Source organism: Musca vetustissima, unplaced genomic scaffold (assembly GCF_032173495.1).
Source record: "Musca vetustissima isolate MV318-11 ecotype Yass unplaced genomic scaffold, APGP_CSIRO_Mvet_v1 utg64647, whole genome shotgun sequence".
In the NCBI taxonomy this organism is placed as follows: Eukaryota; Metazoa; Arthropoda; class Insecta; order Diptera; family Muscidae; genus Musca; species Musca vetustissima.
In genome coordinates, this window is record NW_026878255.1 from 36,842 (window position 1) to 58,374 (window position 21,533).

General features: G+C 35.7%; 2 protein-coding genes across 2 annotated transcripts; both read left to right on the forward strand.

Annotated features, from left to right (window-relative positions):
• Window positions 1–2,536: 2,536 nt before the first annotated feature.
• Window positions 2,537–3,925, forward strand: LOC133323077 (odorant receptor 67d-like). The gene is made up of 4 exons (XM_061532034.1): window positions 2,537–2,794; window positions 2,863–3,383; window positions 3,452–3,554; window positions 3,716–3,925. The coding sequence occupies exons 1-4, from the start codon at window positions 2,537–2,539 to the stop codon at window positions 3,923–3,925; spliced, it is 1,092 nt and encodes a 363-aa protein (XP_061388018.1).
• A 2,497-nt stretch (window positions 3,926–6,422) lies between these two features.
• Window positions 6,423–7,817, forward strand: LOC133323078 (odorant receptor 67d-like). The gene is made up of 3 exons (XM_061532035.1): window positions 6,423–6,677; window positions 6,742–7,056; window positions 7,608–7,817. The coding sequence occupies exons 1-3, from the start codon at window positions 6,423–6,425 to the stop codon at window positions 7,815–7,817; spliced, it is 780 nt and encodes a 259-aa protein (XP_061388019.1).
• Window positions 7,818–21,533: the final 13,716 nt, after the last annotated feature.

Genomic DNA, 21,533 nt, shown 5'->3' on the forward strand with positions numbered 1-21,533 from the left:
CAAATAATAATACTCATATATTAATGCCAGTTTGTATATTTCTCACAGTTGCAGTACGAAATTCCTATCCTTATCTTATATATGTAGAACGCCAACAAAAGCAATTCCACACAATTTTTACCCAACATCAGATATAAATTTTCTAAAGTCGCCTTTTTATCTTAAAACATCATACAGTTCCAACATGTGCAAAGGATATATCTGCTTACAAGAACCGTTCCATTGCAATGGGTTAGAAATTTTGTTGGGACATTTCTAGTAGGGTATCTATGGTAATAAAATGCGTTAACTGACTGACTGACATAACGATTCGTCAAAGCCCAGACGAAACTTTTGGTCTAAAAGATGTCAGATAAGGATGAGTTTTTGGAAATTCGTACCGGTAGAACTAGAACTCTTAAATTGGGAATGATGGTCACTGATGGAATGTAGAATAGATGTATCAAACGGTTTTTTTTCTGGAAATTCGAACTATTAATATATGAAAAGTGAGCTATTTAGGATGTTTTGGAATGTGAACTACATTTGGTACAATTTATATTTTGAGTGAACCGATATAGGAAGTGCTAACGTGTATTAAATTTGGTACAATTTTAATTTTGGGTAAATCAATAGAGCTGGAACACTGAAATTTGGAAATAAGGTTACTGTTGTTGTTGGAAATTCATACTTATGGGTACTAAATTGTACTAAATTTGGTACAATTTTTATTATGGGAGAACTGATAGAATTGGGATCCTGAAATTCAAAGCTTGGATCTTTGTTGGGGTGTAGGATTGGGCTATCTAGAAAGTTTTAGAAATTTGTATTAATGTGTACTAAATGGAACCAAATTTGGATTTGTGTGAATCGATAGACCTGGAATTTGATGTTAGGATCACTCTTGGGGTGTAGAATTGGGTTTCGTAGAATGCTTTAGAAATTCGTGCTAATGTGTACTAAATTTGGTTCAATTTAAATTTTGGGTGAACCAATAGAGCTGAGATCCTGCAATTTGGAGTTAGGGCCACTGTTTGGGTGTAGGATGTAGGAAATAGAAAGTAGAAATTTTTGGAAATTTGTACTAGTGTGTACAAAATGGTACCAACAGTTAATCAGGGTAAACCGATAGAGCTGCAACGCTGAAATTTGGAAATGTAGGATAGGGGTGTGTATGAAGTTTTGGAAATGTGTACTAAATGGTACCAAATTTGGATTTTGCGTGAACCGATAGTGCTGGGAATTTTTGGAAATGTACTAAAGGGCACTAAATTTTGGTACAATTTGAATTTAGAATGAACAGATAGAGCTGAAATCCTGACATTGGCAATAAGATTGCCATTGGATTGCATGATGTATGTAGTAATGGACATTTGTACGTATGTTTACTAATTGGTACTAAATTTGATACAATTTGGATTTAGGTGAACCAATAGAGCTGGAATCCTGAGACTTGGAATTAAGATTGCGGTGTTTTGGAAATTCGTACTTATGATTGTTAAAGTAGGTAGTTATAAAAATTTATATTGTTGTGTACTAACTCGTACAAAATTTGGATTTGAGTTAAGCTACATTTAGAATTTGGATTTTTTTTCGAAATAAGTATTACAAGAGTACAATATTTAATAAATATTACCAAAATTGGTGTGTAGAGTAGAGATATGGAGACACTTTTTGAAATACGTACTGTAAAGGGGCCCACACACTATACATCATGCCGTCATGCCGATGAACCCTTTTGTATATGTGTGTGATTGACTAGTGTGTGGCAAATTCTTCACTCAATATTACAAAAAAACGATTTTTTGTCCAAAAAATCTTATTTTTAGTCGTAAATTCAGTTGTTTTTTTATTCCGTGACAATTCTATTATTTTTGTACACTCAAAATTAGTTACTGTTAACTTTGAAAATGAATAAAATTCACCGGATTGAAAGGGTTTCATTTTCAAAATCAAAACTATGTTGATATTCTTATGCATTGTGTGTGTCACACATACATAAATAAACTTTCAAAAAATTACACATACAATGAAAAATGCAGTACAGCATGATGTATAGAGTATGGGACCCTTAAGAGAACATACTAGAATTTTAATTATGGTCGGTATTGGTTATTAAATAATTCCCAAATTCGCTAACGAAGTAGCGTTCAAACTTAAATTTAATAATGTTCAAAGAGTGAAGTTAATCGATGTGCGGCTCATATAATGCTAATAGTGAATTCTGTCTGGTCTAAACTTGGCAGATCTTAATAAATATACTATTCATTGATTTTGTGCTACCATCATCTCTGGTACCTCCCCCACAAGCTGTCGCAATATGGATAATTTATAAATTTAAAAAAAATGTTTCACAACGACACTAGACTGTATTGAAGGATATTGAAAATTATTCCCAGAACAACTATAATTATAAATATGTTTTTAATGAATGTAAAATGAACACCTCCTTAATTGACACCTTAAATAGAAATATAAATTCACTATTACTTCCAACGCATAATATTTTGAAATCCCTGAAAAATGAAATGAAATTCATGCCATAAATTCATCGACCATGGCAGCAGGAACCATAAAACTTACACCATCGGTACGTTTTGCCAAATTCATGAAAGTTATTGAGCTATTTGCCAAGTTGGTTGGGGCAAATGTTCTCGATCCAAATTTTCGGCTAAATTTAATGACCGCATTTATTTATGGCATGTTTATAGCCTTTTTCTCATTTAATTTCTATACGATGTATTTGGGTGTGGTCATCGATCACAATTACACCATTATTCTGCAGTGTTTGTGTATTATCACAGTTGGAATACAGGTGAGTTACTGAATGGATAAATTTCGTCGAACAGAATATCTTTTAATAAAGCGACCCACTTCACACAGGGAGCTACCAAACATTTGAATGCACTTTTCAATGCCAAACTAATTCGTTTCATTTGTTCGGAACTGCAAACCATGTACGAGGAATACGAATGTAAAAATTCAATCTATGTTGGCCATTTGAACAACACTCTGGTCTTGGTAAAACGTACGATTTATGTCCTGTTCCAAGTGAACTTCATGTTGACTGTCAGCGCCTTTGCCATACCGTTGTTCTACTTTATAGTGCGTCATGAAGAGATCGATATTATACCATTGATGGTACCGGGTGTTGATCCGAAAACGGCTAGCGGTAATACTATCTACCGAATATTTCACATTGCTTGTATCTGCTTTTCCTCGTTTGGTAATTACGCCTATGACACGTTTGTGATTCTAATCATTGTCCATATACCGCTGATGAAAAATATTCTCAAATTGAAGTTTGATGAGTTGGATGAGATATTGGAATTACATCCTGGAAATCGAAAGAAGACGGAGCCACTGCTAAAGGACATATTCCAGTGGCATCAAAAATATATTTTGTAAGAACCACAAATCGGATACAATGTAAATGTATGCATTTGTATATATTTCCATTTCTTCCTGGTAGAATAACCGAAGCTATACAACAACTTTTCTTCTGGATAATTTTTGTTCAAGTTTCTACCGCAACGTTGGGCATTATTGCTACCATTGTTTGCCAGTTTTTGGGGGTTTGGCCAACGGCTCCAGTATTTTTGCTATATTCGTTTGTGATTTTGTATCTTTATTGCGGTCTTGGAAATCTGGTGGAAATTTCAGTTGAGTTGGAATTAAGGGGTTACATTTTATATTTTTTATTGAATTGATATTTACTTTTATTTGCCTTTACTAGAACGACGACCTAACAAACATTATTTACGATTGCAAATGGTATGAACTCACAGCACCGGAACAGAAAATGATACTCATCATGTTGAGGGTGTCGCAGAACCCACCGACAATGACAATTGGTAATATGATGCCGCTGAGCATGAATACGGCCCTGCAATTGACCAAATCGATTTACACAATTGCTATGCTCTTACACGAATTTGTACAGTAATTTAGTTTTAAGGGAATAATGCAAAGAAATGCGATCAACTGGATGAGACATGAGGCATTGTGGACTAAATTTATTTCCAAAAAATATAGATGTTAAATTATAATTAACTAGTCAAAAAAAAAAAAAAAAAAAAAAAAAAAAAAAACACCATAGTATTGATTAGAATTTTTAAATTAACGTCTATTTTCTATATTTATTAAATAACTATTTGAGATTTCAAATGAATAGTTTGTAACCAAACCTAAATAATTCCCGACGAAACAAGTAAAAAACAGTGAGCGGAGTGGGGCCGACCATGCGTTAGCCTACACAACTATCAGGGAATTTTAACTTTCTGCGGATGTTTATTCAGAGGCTGGACAATATATTCCGATATGGACAATAATATTTACATCCTCTTGCCGGATTAGAGGTCAACAACACCTCTTCCTTACACTAACATATTTTCCGAATATAACTAATATTCAGTACGGCCGCTCTAATTACTTGTGCCGTGGGTTGTGTTGTGATGTTTGGCTTATAATTGTGGTCTATATTTTGACTCGGAAGAACACAAAAAAAGTTTTCGGTACATTCCATCTCAAAATTATTATCAGATAATCACAAAAAATTATAGGCATTGTCCTTGACCATAACTACAACTTCATAGAAAATTTTAAAATGATCAGCGCTATATATCCGACATCTAGTGTGGTAATGGGTTGCTAAATAATATCTGAATACGTAAGCACCTGTAAATATTTAAGTGTAATTCTCACATCCGAGTGCATACTACAATATAATTGGTATCAATTTAAAGGCCAACCACTCCGCTTGGATATACTATCAACTTCTCGGGAACACAAATTTTGTCATTTTTCACACAAAAGTCAATGTCCATTCGACCTCCTAAATACTGACCTATCTTTATCAAAACATGTAAATTTCGTGATGTTTGGGCCATAATTGCGGCCTTTGGAGAGACCAGAAAATTTCGTGAAGATTTGTTCATAACTATGGCCTGTATCGTGTTTACTAATTATAATGGACAGACGGACGGACACACATGTCTAGATCGACTCAGCTAGTCGAGATATGACGATCGGTATTCTTCGTTTTCGGTTGCAACACCTCAAAATATTCACCGCAGACCCCACAAAATATATATATTCTTGATCGGAATAAAATTCTATTTTGATTTATTTCCGTCTGTACGTATGTTAAAATCTCGATGGAGATCGCACTGTAATTTAGTATTTTGGATTCTCATTGCATAGGCCAAATTTCAGGGTAGTCCCCATATAACGGTACCGTTCAATATTCGGTTTTTTTTTTGGGATTTTGAACATGTTTTCTAACCGAATTTGTCAAGTGAATTGACTGTAATTTGGTATTTTGTATTCTCATTGGCTGCCAAATCTCACTACCTAAAAATATCAAAATTTATCTCCGTTTTATTATAGTCCCATATAACGGTAGCGCCACTATTAGATATTTTGAGAATTTTAATCATAATTTTCTCACGTATTTTTCGGTATGTTCAAGGCATAATTAATTTTAGATATTTTGATTGTTATCCTCATGGTAGAGGGTATAAATCGTTCGGCCAGGTCGCACTTAACATCGTATTTACATGTTGAAAAATCGGTTTGTAGAGCGAACCTCGACATCTAGTGCATTAAACCAAAATAGGATGCTGCCTCATCACCGTACAAAAATTTATGTACTTCAATGTTCTCTTATCGTGATGACCTATGTCTAAAGGTATGAAAATGATTCAAGATCTTTTATTCATGTCATTGTACGTACGTCGAACCGTTGTAAGTACGTTTCTGCTAAAAAAATGAGCAAACATTCAAATGGAAATGTCAGATGGTGCCAGGAAACATTAAGTGACCCTAAACTATATAAAAGCCATCGTATAATATATTTCTGGAATTACACATTACCCCAAAGGTGGATGATCATACAACCGAAATATAGAATTTTGCCATTGTGGAAAATGCTCATTCTTCAATGGCCTTTGGAATAAAAACTTAAATTTTAGTGGGGCGACATAATTTTCGATATTATTAAATTTTGTACCAATGAAAAGTAATATACAATGATGTAATGATATGATGTCTTGGAATATTCGGTACACTTTTTCAGTAAAAGAATATTTCTAAACATTATTAAGATTTTAAGGCCTTAAGCTTTGTCTGAAATACTTTTTTTCCGTCTCCTCTCTCTTCTATGTTCTTATCGTGTTCAGATTTGTTTAGAATTTCCCATATCTGGCATTTCTACAGATCGGCGATTTAGTTGTCAACGGAAGGGGTTAAAAATAAATATCCAGAGAACATCTTTAATTATATACACCTGTTTACTGAATGCCATACGAACCTCCTCCCCCTCCTCATTTGTTGTCTACGTGAACAGAATAATCCACTATTGCAATCAATGCTACACATTTTAAAACTTCTTCCATTCCATTAAATAATTTCACGCCGTTTGTGACACTCACTCATCATCGAACATGGCCGGAAAGCAAAATCTAACACCATCGGAACGCTTTGCCAAATTAATGAACGTTATTCAATTATTTGCCAAATTGGTTGGGGCAAATGTTCTCGATCCAAATTTTCGATTAAATTCATTGACCGCGATTATGTACATCTTGTGTTTTGGCTTTTTCTCATTCAATTTCTACACGATTTATGTGGGTGTATTCATCGATAATAAGTACACAATAATTCTGCAGAGTTTGTGTATCATCACAGTTGGAGTACAGGTGAGATTGCGGATGAAAGTTGCCATATTTTATAAAAAGGCAGACAAGCCCTCTTCTCACACAGGGGGTTACCAAACACATGAGTGCCCTTTTGAATGCCAAGTTAATGTCGTACATTTGTTCCGAATTGCAAAACCTGTACGAAGAATTTGAATGCAAACAGCAAAGCTATATTGACCTATTGAACAATAATCTGGTCTTGGTGAAACGTACGATTTTTGTCCTGTTCCAAGTCAATTTTATTTTGACAGTGGCGGCTTTTGCGATACCCATATTCTACTATTTGGTGCTGAATGAAGAAATCGATATAATAAAACTAATGGTACCGGGTGTCGATCCGAACACTGCTAAAGGTAATATCACCTATCGAATATTTCACGTTTCTTGTATCTGCTTTTCGGCGTTTGGCAATTTCGCCTATGACACCTTTGTGATTTTAATCATTGTCCATATACCGATGATGAAAAATATCCTGCAGTTAAAATTTGATGAGTTGCATGAGATGATGGAATTATATTCCGAAAATCGAAAGAAGTCAGAACCATTGCTTAAGGACATTTTTCGGTGGCATCTGAAATATATTTCGTAAGAATCGTATCGAATGTAAATGTGTTACGATATAGGATATCTTAAAAATTGCAATTTGTTTTCCATTTCCTTTTCTTTATAGTATGACGGAAACTATACAAAGCCTGTTCTTCTGGATAATTTTTGTGCAAATTTTTAGCGCCACTTTGGGAATTATTTCCACCATTGTTTGTCAGTTTCTGGGTGTATGGCCGATGGCTCCAGTGTTTTTGGTATATTCATTTGTGATTTTGTATCTCTACTGTGGCCTTGGAAATATGGTGGAACTTTCAGTTGAGTGGTCTAAATGTGGTTCGCGTTCAAACGTTTTTGATATTTTCTTTGTTTAATTTTGTTTTTTAGAACGACGATATAACAGACATTGTATACGATTGCAAGTGGTATGATCTTTCGGTGTCGGAGCAAAAAATGGTACTCATCATGTTGAGGGTGTCGCAAAATCCACCCATTATGACAATTGGTGATTTGATGCCGTTGAGCATGAATACGGCCTTGCAATTGACCAAATCGATTTACACCATTGCTATGCTTTTAAATGAATTTGTGCAATAATTGTGTTTTTAAAAGAGTATTTAAAAAAACATGGATCGAATGATGGGTCTATGTATCGGAAATGAAGGAAAAAATTAAAGCAACCACCAGTGTTACGGCCAGTTACAAAATCGCCAAACCATAATTAAGATGAGGCAACATTTATTAGTTATTATGTAGTATTTACTGTAATGGGAAATTTATGTTTAAATATCAATTATTTTTAACGAAAATTGTTGTCTGTCAAGAAGCGTCTTTAATTGCGCCATTTTTTTTTTACTTTTACTGGAGCGAAGGAATAGTCTAACCCAAGGAGAAAACCTACATAAATTTCTAGCGACATTCACACTAAAAAGTATGTTTAATACTGTATTTGATAATTAATGTCCTAATTTTGTAAATGTTACAGGAATTTTAATATAAGCACAATTTGTTAAATAAAATATAGTTTTGCGAACCATTGCGTGCTTTATTCAAAATCAAGTGAATTTTGCTAGCTTGGCCGATTTGCCCGATTACATTTTTAAAATTCTTTTTACGGGATATTCAACCACAAGAACTTGCCTGTCGCAGTAAGTAAAAATGAATCCAGAAGATCAACACGATCAGCCATGTGCATTGTGCCATAACCCCCCTGATAATAATATGACGAGTTGTTCTAATTGTAACAAGTTCGTCCACAACAATTGCATTCTCCTTCCAGTTGACAAAAATTATATTTGTCGGGAGTGTTGCATAAATCAAAATTTCAATCAACAATGTCATGCTACCTCTGCTACAGTTAACCTTAAACTTCAACGATTAGAAGAAGAGCGGTGTCTTAAACAAAGGCAACTTGCAGCTGAAGCAGAGCTTAACCAACAATACCTTAGAATGAAATATAAAATTCTAGAGGAGCAAGCTAATATTGCTTTGCCTGCATCAACTCAACACCAACCTAACTCTGTTAATGGCGAGATGGACGAATTTCAGATGAACCTTTCTAACAACGCCATACCCACAAACTTTGAAAACGCTGAACTTTGCGATAACTTCAGGACAGCGGATTCACATGTTTCGCTAGTATCTGGAAATGATCGCCAACCTTCGACGTTTACAGAAAATAACAACACATATCAGCAGGAATTATTCCTGCCTGAGGAGACTATTTATTTGAACGTTCCTTATGTATCAACAGCAAATTCGAAACATATTGAAAATGGAAAAGGTACATACCAAACTGCAAGGTTCTCGAATGATAATGTTGACAACTCGAATCCATCTGAATTAGTTATTTCGGACAATAATGGAGAAAGCGCAATAATTGACAACCAAAATCCTCAGCCAAGTGATGGAAACCACATTCTTCAACAATCTATCGGATTTGATACTTCCAATGATGGTACTTTCATAACCAATTGTAGATCTTCACAGCCAGCACCATCAATTGCAGAATTGAATGATATAACAGGTTTTACACATTCTCAAGTACCAGCAACAACGTCTATACCAACAGTTCGAGTAGTCGAGGAACTTGCACCAAATTTTAGCACCAACATTTCCGGAACACACAGCACTGCCAACGTTCTAACGTCAACTACAAGGGCGCCTAGTTTTGACGTTCACAGCTTTGATACTTCACACTACTTATCTCAAAGTCAAATAAATTCTAGGCATTCTGTACCCAAAGAACTACCAACATTTTCTGGGCACCCTGAAGAATGGCCACTTTTTTCATCAACCTTTCTTTGGTCTACTCAAGCTTGTGGTTTCACTGACGCAGAAAACTTAATTCGACTTCAAAAGTCTCTAAAAGGTAGCGCCTTACAAAGCGTACAGCAAATGCTAGTTCACCCTTCGAATGTTTCATCTGTTATGGAAATTCTCAAAGTGTTATACGGTCAGCCTGAAAAAATAATAAATTCCATAAAAACTCGGATAAAAATGACATCAAAAGTAAATGAAAATAATCTTAATTCTCTTACCACCTTCGCCGTAAACGTACGTAGTCTAGTTTCAACTATTATCGCCAGTAATTTAACTGATGAAATTAATAACACTTCACTTCTCCATGATTTGTTGTTAAAATTACCAGCTTCGTATCAAATGCAGTGGGCACATCAAAAAAGTCTATTAATAAAAGCGAACAAAAATCCTAATCTGTCCGAATTTGACAGATGGATGTTTAGCATAGGTGTAACTGCAAGTAGTATAACAGTTGATCACCCAACTGGTAACAACAACAGCACTGTTGAGAGCAGAAGTCAAAACCAAACACATCAAAACAAAGCTTTTGTCCACTCTCACGGAGAGGGACGTAAATGCATAATTTGTAACAACAACTGCAAATCAGTTGATTGCTGCGAACAATACTCGAAATTAGATCGTGGAGAGAAGTGGAGACTTGTGAGAGAACGCATGCTCTGTAAGTATTGCCTCCATAAACACAAAGGGGAATGCAAGAAGAGAGTTAAGTGTGGTATATCAGGCTGTGAATACTTTCATCATCCGTCTTTGCATAACTTTACTGAAACTGTGAGAGAGTGCGAACAAGAAATGTCAAATAACATATGTGAAAATAATAGCGAGCAAATTGTCAATTCCCATAGCGAGATAAATAGTAAAGTCTTATTTAAAATAATACCAATAAAAATATTTGGAACATATAAATACATTGAGACATTTGCCCTGATCGATGAGGGGTCATCTGTTAGCCTGATGGAAGAATCGCTGATGAGAGAGCTGAATGTAAAAGGAGTGCCAAATCCGTTGTGCTTAAGATGGACAGGTGGAGTCGAAAGAACAGAAAATCGTTCCCAGAAACTTACAATTGAGATTGCCGGTCTTAATATGAAACGAACATCTGTGGAAGTATGCACTGTGAGTACTCTGGACTTGCCAAGACAATCCCTGGATTACACAAAATTATCGGAACGTTATAAACATCTGCAGCATCTCCCTATATTGAGTTACAAACATGCGATACCTAAAGTTTTAATCGGCCTGAATTATTCGAATCTGTGTACGCCACGTAAAATACACGAAGGAGCTATAAACGAACCAGTTGCCGCATGTACTAAACTGGGTTGGGTTATTTACGGAACTGTTGCTGAAAATATAAAAACAAGTAAGTTGAACAACTTTCATATTTGCGATTGTTCACAGCGTATTGAGGAATTAGATGCATTAATAAGATCGTTTTACTCTGTGGAAAACATAGGGATTAGTATTCAGGATCCCGTGATAGCTGAAAACGATAGTCGTGCATACACTTTGTTAGAAAAATACACTAGAAAAATTGAAAGTGGACACTACGAGGTACCTTTATTGTGGAAGTTCGACGTTTTTGAATTGCCCAACAGTTATGATATGTGTTTGAGACGGTTGATATGCTTAGAACGCAAGTTGACAAAAATACCGGAACTTGAAACTATTTTTAAAACGAAAATTCAGCAATACTTATCTAAAGGTTACATTCAGAAACTTGATTGTCGCAATGAAAACCTTTCCAATGGAAAGGTGTGGTATCTTCCCATTTTTCCCGTCTTCAATAGGAATAAACCGGGTAAATCGCGAATTGTTTGGGATGCTGCTGCTAAAGTTGATGGATTGTCTCTTAACTCATTTCTTTTAAAGGGACCAGACATGCTGGCATCTTTAACAACCATTCTTTTGTGTTTTCGGGAAAAGGCTGTAGCAATTTGTGGCGATATAGAGGAGATGTTTCATCAAGTGGTAATTAGACCTGAAGATCGCAATGCTCAGAGATTTCTTTGGCGGGACGGCGATCAGAGCCGCAAACCTGATATTTACATAATGAAAGTGATGATATTCGGAGCCACTTGCGCACCTTGTTTATCACAATATATAAAAAACTTGAATGCGACGCAGTACGAACATGAATTTCCCAATGCTACAAAATGTATAAAATATAACCATTATGTGGATGATTTACTTATTTCAGTGGATACACCTGATGAAGCCATTTCTCTTGTGAAAGATGTAACACATATACATAAACAAGCAGGGTTTAATATACGAAATTGGGTAACGAATAACAAAACTGTAATGGAATCACTACCTTGCTTGGATGGTAACCCAATAAAATGTTTAAATTTAGAGGAACAAGTGAAAAATGAAAAGGTATTGGGAATTTTCTGGGACCATGAGCGGGACATAATAACTTTCAGGATTTCTGACTGGCTAAAGGAGAGTGATATTTTTTCTTGTGGTAAAATACCGACGAAACGCGAAATACTTAGAGTAGTTATGTCTATATATGACCCACTCGGTTTAATTGGATACGTTATTATGTACGTGAAAATACTACTGCAGGAAATATGGAGAACAAAGATAGGTTGGGATACAAAAATTTCGGAACAACTACTGGCCAAATGGATACAATGGACTCGTGTATTGTCAGATCTTCAAACAATCGAAATACCTCGATGTTATTTGCAGCAATTTCCAAATTATAATGAAGCTGAAGTGCAATTGCACACCTTCGTGGATGCAAGCAGAGAAGGCTATGCTGCTATATGCTACTATAGAATAAGGAAAGATGACACTATAGTGATTTCGCTTATAGGATCTAAAACCAAAGTAGCACCAATTAAATTAACATCTGTGCCCAGGTTGGAACTTATGGCGGCGCTTATTGGTGCTCGTTTTGCATCCTATATATTAAAAAACCATAATATCACAATAACTAAGATGTTTTACTGGTCCGACTCTAAAACAGTTCTTAGTTGGATTAAGTCAGACCACCGAAAATACCACCAGTTTGTTGGGTTTAGAGTCACCGAAATATTGGAGTTGTCATCATTATCCGATTGGCATTATGTCCCTAGTAAGACAAATGTGGCAGATGATGCTACAAGATGGAAAAAAGTCCCGAAAATTGATCCGACGTCTCGGTGGTTCAAGGGACCAACGTTTTTACAAAAACAAGAATGCTGTTGGCCAAATTCCGAAGATATTGCAGACTCGACAGACGAAGAATTGATTCATCATACACTGAGTATCAACAAGCATCATCCAATATTTGATGTCTCCAGATTTTCGAAGTGGAGCCGATTGGTCAGAACTGCAGCATATTTTTTGAGATTTATTTTTAACTGTAAGCAGTCAAAAAAGATATACGGCGAGCTTTCTCAAGAAGAGATATTAAAGGCTGAACATTTATTGTATGCTCAGTCCCAAAGGAAATATTTCTCATCTGAAATACTCAATATTGAGAGTAAGGGTTATATTTCTAAAGACAGCAAAATATACAAAAAATCCCCATACTTAGATAACGGCGTATTGAGGGTGAATAGCCGAATAGATAATGCCAATATATCAGAGGAACAAAAGCGGCCAATTATACTAGCTAAGGAATGTCCTATAACAAAGCTTATCTTATGTCATTTTCATGAAAAATATAAACATATGCATCACGAAACTGCTATAAACGAAATAAGACAAATATACTCAATTGCCAGGTTGCGAGCTGTCTTCAGAACCGTTATAAAAAATTGTCAAATGTGTAAAATCCACAAGGCGGTACCTCAAAATCCACAAATGGCAAAACTACCCAGAGCACGACTAGCATCACATGAGTTACCGTTCACTTACACTGGCGTAGATTTCTTTGGGCCTATTTTAGTCACTGTTAATCGACATAAAGAGAAACGATATGGATGCTTGTTTACCTGCCTGACAATTCGTGCTGTCCATATAGAAATAGCTCATACACTAACTACAAGCTCGTGTATTCTGGCAATACGGAACTTCGTTTCGCGTCGAGGTATACCAAGAGAATTCTTTTCCGATAATGGCACGAACTTTGTTGGCGCAGAAAGAGAGCTTCGAGAGGCTTTGATAAGTGTAAATAAGGATGAACTTGTTCGAACTTTTACAACTTCTACATGCAAATGGAACTTTAATCCTCCAGCCTCTCCATATATGGGTGGATGTTGGGAGCGCCTGGTAAGGTCAGTAAAAGTCACGCTATACAAAGTTATGCCGACGAGGTCGCCATCGGATGAAATTCTTCGTAATATGTTGACTGAGGTTGAAAATATTATAAATTCAAGGCCCCTTGCATATGTGCCAGTCGATGATGAAGCCCAAGAAGCAATTACTCCAAATCACTTCCTTCTTGGGACGTCAAGCGGAATGAAACCAATGAGTTTGTGTAATGATGATGGAGTCGTTTTACATCAGAATTGGCTTGCCTCACAGCAATACGCTAATATGTTCTGGAAGAAATGGGTTCTTGAGTACCTTCCTACATTAACATGTCGCTCAAAGTGGCACGAGCGTCCAAGACCATTATGTCAGGGGGATTTGGTAATCGTAATTGATCCTTCTTTTCCACGAAATGTTTGGGTGCGCGGCAAGGTTCTTGAAACACGAGTCGCAAAAGATGGACAAGTACGGAGTGCAAAGATTCTCACCAAAAATGGAATTATGGAAAGGCCAGCAGCGAAATTGGCACTTTTGGACGTGGCTTCGAAGAAAGAGTATAACTGCGACGAAATGTCTAGCCATACTGAGGGGGGAATGTTACGGCCAGTTACAAAATCGCCAAACCATAATTAAGATGAGGCAACATTTATTAGTTATTATGTAGTATTTACTGTAATGGGAAATTTATGTTTAAATATCAATTATTTTTAACGAAAATTGTTGTCTGTCAAGAAGCGTCTTTAATTGCGCCATTTTTTTTTTACTTTTACTGGAGCGAAGGAATAGTCTAACCCAAGGAGAAAACCTACATAAATTTCTAGCGACATTCACACTAAAAAGTATGTTTAATACTGTATTTGATAATTAATGTCCTAATTTTGTAAATGTTACAGGAATTTTAATATAAGCACAATTTGTTAAATAAAATATAGTTTTGCGAACCATTGCGTGCTTTATTCAAAATCAAGTGAATTTTGCTAGCTTGGCCGATTTGCCCGATTACAACCAGTATTTATCATTATTTATCAGCACTTAAAATATTTCGTATGTATTTATTTTTAATTTTATAATATTCGGCGAGATCATTTAATCATTGTTAATATGGTTTCATGGTCTAAAACGTGGAATTAAGGTACTAAAGCATTTGGCACCCAATTGCTTCTTTTTATCCCCCACACCAATTGTGTTGGACGCACGAAAAACTATTGGAGAATACAAAAAAAAATAAAACAGTGAGCGGAGCAGTATAGTCGGACGGGGCCGACCATATGATACCCTACGAAACTATGACGAAAATCTAACTGTTTTCGAATCTGTATTCGTGATATTTGTCCACTTTCTAACCTTGGCATATTCTCCAAGTCATGTTTTCCCGGCATGAATATTTACGCCGTAAAATAAAAAATTGGTAATTTTAGATCTTCGGTGATTTGACACTCGGAATATCGACCGATCATCGTGTAAAAATCCGTTCTAAGTATTTCCTCAGGTCCCCTTCATATAATAATGACCTCTGACAAATATAAAGTTTTCGGTTCATTGCACCCCCTAAATATCATTTCAACATCACGGAAATTATAGGCGCCGTCCTTGACCATAACCGGAACTTCATGTACAATTTAAAAGCGATAAGCCCGACATGTACGCCCTCTTGTGGTGTAATAGTAATACTAAAGAAGATCTTAACACATAGATACTTTTAAATATTATCGTATAACTTCCACATCCGAGTACATATAACAATATAATGGGTATCAATTTAAAAGTCAACCACTCCTCTTGAATATACTATCTACCTCTCGGGTCTGTGACCTAGTAAATAAATACGCCCCAGAATAAAAGAAAACAGTCATGCTTATTCTTTTGGCTGATTCCCTTCCTGGTGTAATTTCGTTGTGTCCGGGTCATAATTATGGCTTCTAGAGCGAACAGAAAAACAGACAAAAATAAAGCTGTTGGTCCACTTCATCCCTAAATATTAACCGTAGGGGTCTTTATTGGTCAGAACCCATCCAACATGCAAAATTTCGTGAAAATTGGTCTATAACTGTGGCCTGTATCGTGTTTACAAATTATAATGGACTGTCGGACGGACGGACACACATGTCTATATCGACTCGGCTAGTTGAGATATGACGATCGTTATACTTAAAGGTGGGTCTAGGACCAATATTTGGAGGCATTGCAAACTCTTGGGGCTGCACAAAACTATAATACCCTGACAAAATAGTTGTGTAGGGTATAAAAATGAAGCCATTTTTGATTATAAATATATGCATTTTTATTATTAGTCGAGAAATATATGTAATAGGCTTTGTAGTAATGCATAACCCATCATGATGCAACCCCTACAAAAGGGGAAGGCGCCGGTGTCCAGTGGTGAACATGTGAGCCGTGTGAACGTTCGTAAGAAACATAAATAACTTCATTAGCCTCAGGGCTGTAGGTGCAAATATTCTCAAGAATATTTTCTTTGCAATTTCCATACCTAGAATAAATGATTTATTTGTATATACGTATGTATATACGTAATTGTATAGGAATTGTCAATAGCAGAGCCATTATTACAAGTGAATTATTAATTGAAGCACATACGACCATCTTAATTAACACCACCATAAAGCGTTTTGAAATCACGCACGAAGTAAGAATTGTGCAAGAGTTAATTACGAGTGTATCTTGCGATTTCAATATTGCATGTGGCATTCCAGAACTGAGCACGGGAAAAAATGGCAGAAGCCATATGGAAATCCGCAATAGGAATGCTCTAGCGAAATTGCAGGTATTATCAAACTTTCAAATGCATCTTTTAATGGTAAACCTATTTATTTTTTATTTCTTTGGATGAGCATGTCTTAGATGAAGAATACGGAACATCGAGAGGTTTTCCAAAAATTTCCATTTATACCATTGCGCCTAATGGGGACATTTGAATATTCAGATGCTTCGACTAGTACCATTAATACAAAGGATATTTGGAGTATTGAAACCCCAAAAAATTGTGTATTTAAAACAGAAACTCGGGAAATAATCAACCAAGAGATGGTAGATGGAAAAGCTGCCCAGTTCTGTTATTACTCCCAGGATCGAGAGAAGAAGTAGCAACACAAAGAATAAGTTGAAAGGATTAAAATTGAAATGTGTTCGTTATGAAATCTTCTGACCAGGAATGGTCATGTGACTATTTTTTAGGTTTTCGGCTGTCAAAAGTTTGTAAACGTCAAAATCCTCATATACCTGTATAAAATGTAATAAATGTAGTAAACGTCATCTATTTCAATATTTTTGCCAGATACAGTAATTTTAAGGAATATATAATATTTTTACGTATATCTGATTATTCTGTAATAGTCCTGACAAAAAATTCTATTTTTTAGAATAATTTTTTGAAAATTGATATGGGTTTCTTTCATTGAAAAACTCTTCGGTCAAAAAGCTAATGGTTTTATATGGGTTTCTGACGTTTCTAACATATGTATTATACGTCGGGAATGAATGTCATTTACGTCTCTGTTTCTGACGGACCATGTCTGCTGCTGACAATAGACAAAAAAAAACAGAAACAGGAAATAAAAATGATGGTTATACTGTTCGAAGATTTTTTCAGATCCCGAAAATTATCTGTAATAACTGCCGATATGTTTGTGAACAATAACGAATTGATGCAAACCTGGTAAAAAGGTTTTAGTGTCATTCAATACATTCCGAATCGGCGAAAATCTTCTCATCAAGAATATACAGTAGTAAAATCTCGATAATCCGTTCCTAGGTAATCCGGACTGCATTTCACAACACATTGCGTATTCTATTGCCCAAATTGTTTGAATCTATTAGACCCTAAAATCCGGATTGTGAAGATACATTATTTTAGATGTTATCGGAAATGAAGGAAAAAATTAAAGCAACCACCAGTATTTATCATTATTTATCAGCACTTAAAATATTTCGTATGTATTTATTTTTAATTTTATAATATTCGGCGAGATCATTTAATCATTGTTAATATGGTTTCATGGTCTAAAACGTGGAATTAAGGTACTAAACCATTTGGCACCCAATTGCTTCTTTTTATCCCCCACACCAATTGTGTTGGACGCACGAAAAACTATTGGAGAATACTAAAAAAAATAAAACAGTGAGCGGAGCAGTATAGTCGGACGGGGCCGACCATATGATACCCTACAAAACTATGACGAAAATCTAACTGTTTTCGAATCTGTATTCGTGATATTTGTCCACTTTCTAACCTTGGCATATTCTCCAAGTCATGTTTTCCCGGCATGAATATTTACGCCGTAAAATAAAAAATTGGTAATTTTAGATCTTCGGTGATTTGACACTCGGAATATCGACCGATCATCGTGTAAAAATCCGTTCTAAGTATTTCCTCAGGTCCCCTTCATATAAAAACTGCCGATATGTTTGTGAACAATAACGAATTGATGCAAACCTGGTAAAAAGGTTTTAGTGTCATTCAATACATTCCGAATCGGCGAAAATCTTCTCATCAAGAATATACAGTAGTAAAATCTCGATAATCCGTTCCTAGGTAATCCGGACTGCATTTCACAACACATTGCGTATTCTATTGCCCAAATTGTTTGAATCTATTAGACCCTAAAATCCGGATTGTGAAGATACATTATTTTAGATGTTATTTTCAAACTTTCAAACTTTGCTATTTAAAGTTCATATTTTTTTGCTAAGAATATAAAACTATTTAAATGATCACTAAATTAATAAAAATTTAAATTAATTTCTATAATTCGGAAAATTTTGAAATCAATTGTCCGGATTAGCGTAATTTTACGTTATATACTCTAAATTGAATCGCCAATGCAACATCGTACACCCTATTTCCAAAATTGATATGTTCATAATACATAAAACACGTGGGTAAATATTTGGTAAATATCCGAGTACTTACGTACTTGGGCCCAGGGGATTATAGATACCAAGGAACGGCTCTGATTGATTTTAACAAGGCAAAGCCCAAGCTTATCTTGGCCCTTCTTTCATCTCAATTGTGGAGAGTGACATCCCTGCGGCGTCACCTGTCGTAGCTACTTTTAACACCCGTTCAAATAGTGAGCTGATATGTGCCGCGAGTTCACCCATAAGAACTAAAAAATGGGTTAAGGCATCGGGTTAGTTGCGCACACTCGGAAATATCACCACAAAATAAACCAGTGAGCGGAGCAGTATAGTCGGACGGGGCCGGCCATATTATGCCCTACACAACTTCCACGAAAATCCAACTTCACGTGGTTCTATATTCTGAGCTATATTATATAATTTTGAGCTCTTGACCGACTAGAGATCAACAAATATTACAAATATTCTATACAGCCCTTCTAATTACTTGTCCAGATTCCCTTCACGGTGGGTTGTGTTCTGATGTTCGGCTTTCAATTTTGGCCTATAGAACGACTGAAGGTCAACCACTCCTTTTGGACATACTATCAACTTATGGGGTCTATGTCCTTCGGGAGTAACTATATACGCCATATAATACAAATTTTGTTATTTTTCACACAAAAGTCAGGGTCCATTTGAACCCCTAAATTTAGACCGATCTTTGTCAAACCAGGCACGCTTATTCTTTGGCCCGATCCGCTTCCCCATGTAAAATTTCGCGATGTTTTGATCATAAATGCGGCCTCTGGAGCGACCAGAAAAACCGACAAAAATTAAGTATTTGGTCCATTTCACCCCCTAAATATTAAGCGATCTTTGCCAAAAACAATAGGGGTCTTCTTTGCCAGAACCCATCCTACACACAAAATTTCGTTTAGATTCGTCCATAACTGTGGCCTGTATCGTGTTTACAAATTATAATAGACAGACGGACGGACGGACACACATGTCTATATCGACTCAGCTAGTCGAGATATGACGATCGGTATACTTAAAGGTGGGCCTAGGACCAATATTTCGCGGCGTTACAAACTCTTGGGGCTGCACAAAGCTATAATACCCTGACAACATAGTTGTGTAGGGTATAAAAAGAAAATCCGAGTATTTACCCAAATATTTGATGAAAACTATTTTACTGCCAAACAACTTGACGTGGGCTGCCAAAATTTGGCTCGAATATTTTTAATATCACTTAAATGGAAAATGGTGTCTCTTGGCCCATATTTTGAAATATCCAAAATACTGTTGGCCAAATATAGGGGAAACAACTTTTTTATATATCTGAAGGCGTTAGTAAAATTTATTTGGGGTAGACAACTCAAGATTGTTTGAGCGATAAAAGGTTCCATCGTTGTTCGTCATATTACCTTAAAAATACAAAACAAAACTAAATAAAATAGAGATGGGATACATCGGTACCCCCAAATATTCAATCTTTTAAGGGGTTGTTGGCAAGTTCTCAAAACGCAATGGCTATAAATTAGTATTTTATTTCTAATAAAATTGGCGAGAATTTAGTGATTGAGATTTCATTTGATGTAGCAAATCTTCCTACCGAAAATGTTCAATATTGACCCAATTTTAGGATAGCGGTATCCCCATTATTAAATATTTGGAAATTATGGCCGTGTTTTTTGTTTTGTTCTAAGTTGAATTACCCATAACGGTATTCCCACAGAATATCAATTTAGTTGTAAATATAGGGATTTAAAAATATATCCACAGAACATATATAATTACGAACACCTTCTTCAGGAATGTGGTACCGCCCCTCATTAATTAATACCTAAAATAGAATAGAATGTTGAATGTACAATTATCATTGTCATTGCATTAGTACCCAGCAAAACGCTTGTGGCAGGCATTCCATATTATCATCGACCATGCCCGGAAGCATCAAACTTACACCATCGGAACGCTTTGACAAATTCATAAGAGTTATTCAATTATTTGCCAAATTAGTTGGGGCAAATGTTCTCGATCCAAATTTTCGGATAAATTTCATGACTGCATTTATTTCTTGCGTGTGTTTTGCTTTTTCTCTTTTAATTTCTATACGATTTATTTGGGCGTGGTCGTCGATCATAATTACACAATAATTCTACAGAGTTTGAGTATTGTCACCGTTGGAATACAGGTGAGATTGCAAATGCATGAAACAATGTTGAACCGAATATTTACTAATGCTGCGGTACCCTTCACACAGGGTTTTTCCAAATTTTTGAATGCACTCTTTAAGGCGAAGTCAGTGTATTTCATTTGTTCGGAACTGCGATCCATATATGAGGAATACGAATGTAAAAATCTACACTATATTAGTCATTTGAACAGTTCTTTGGTCCTAGTGAAACGTACGATCTACGTCCTGTTCCAGATCAACTTTATGTTGGCAGCGGGTGCTTTGATTGTACCCTTTTTCTATTATATGGTACGGGTGTCGATCCGAACAGTGCTAGCGGTAATGCTATCTACCGAATATTTCACATTGCTTGTATCTGCTTTTGGGCGTTTGGTAATTTCGCTAATGACACCTTTGTCATTCTAATCGTTGTCCATATACCGCTGATGAAAAATATTCTCAAGTTGAAATTCGATGAGTTGGATGAAATGTTGGAATTATATCCAAGTAATCGAAAGAAGACGGAGCCATTGCTAAAGGACATTTTCCAGTGGCATCAAAAATATATATTGTAAGAATCACAATACGGATACAATGTAAATATGTTTGTATGAAATTCGTTTTTGTTTTCATTATCTTCTTTGTAGTATGACAGAAGCTATACATAAACTTTTCTTCTTGATCATTTTTGTTCAAGTAGTTACAGCCACGTTGGGTATTGTTGCCACAATTGTTTGTAAATTTATGGATGTTTGGGAAATGGCTCCAGT

Bases quoted from the DNA above. Each gene is read 5' to 3' on its own strand.
- LOC133323078 (XM_061532035.1), top strand. From the start codon at position 6,423: ATGGCCGGAAAGCAAAATCTAACACCATCGGAACGCTTTGCCAAATTA. The intron at 6,678-6,741 runs GTGAGATTGCGG...CTTCTCACACAG, and splicing joins TCATCACAGTTGGAGTACAG to GGGGTTACCAAACACATGAG. The intron at 7,057-7,607 runs GTTTCTTGTATC...TTTGTTTTTTAG, and splicing joins TCACCTATCGAATATTTCAC to AACGACGATATAACAGACAT.
- LOC133323077 (XM_061532034.1), top strand. From the start codon at position 2,537: ATGGCAGCAGGAACCATAAAACTTACACCATCGGTACGTTTTGCCAAA. The intron at 2,795-2,862 runs GTGAGTTACTGA...CACTTCACACAG, and splicing joins TTATCACAGTTGGAATACAG to GGAGCTACCAAACATTTGAA. The intron at 3,555-3,715 runs GTTTGGCCAACG...TGCCTTTACTAG, and splicing joins TTGTTTGCCAGTTTTTGGGG to AACGACGACCTAACAAACAT.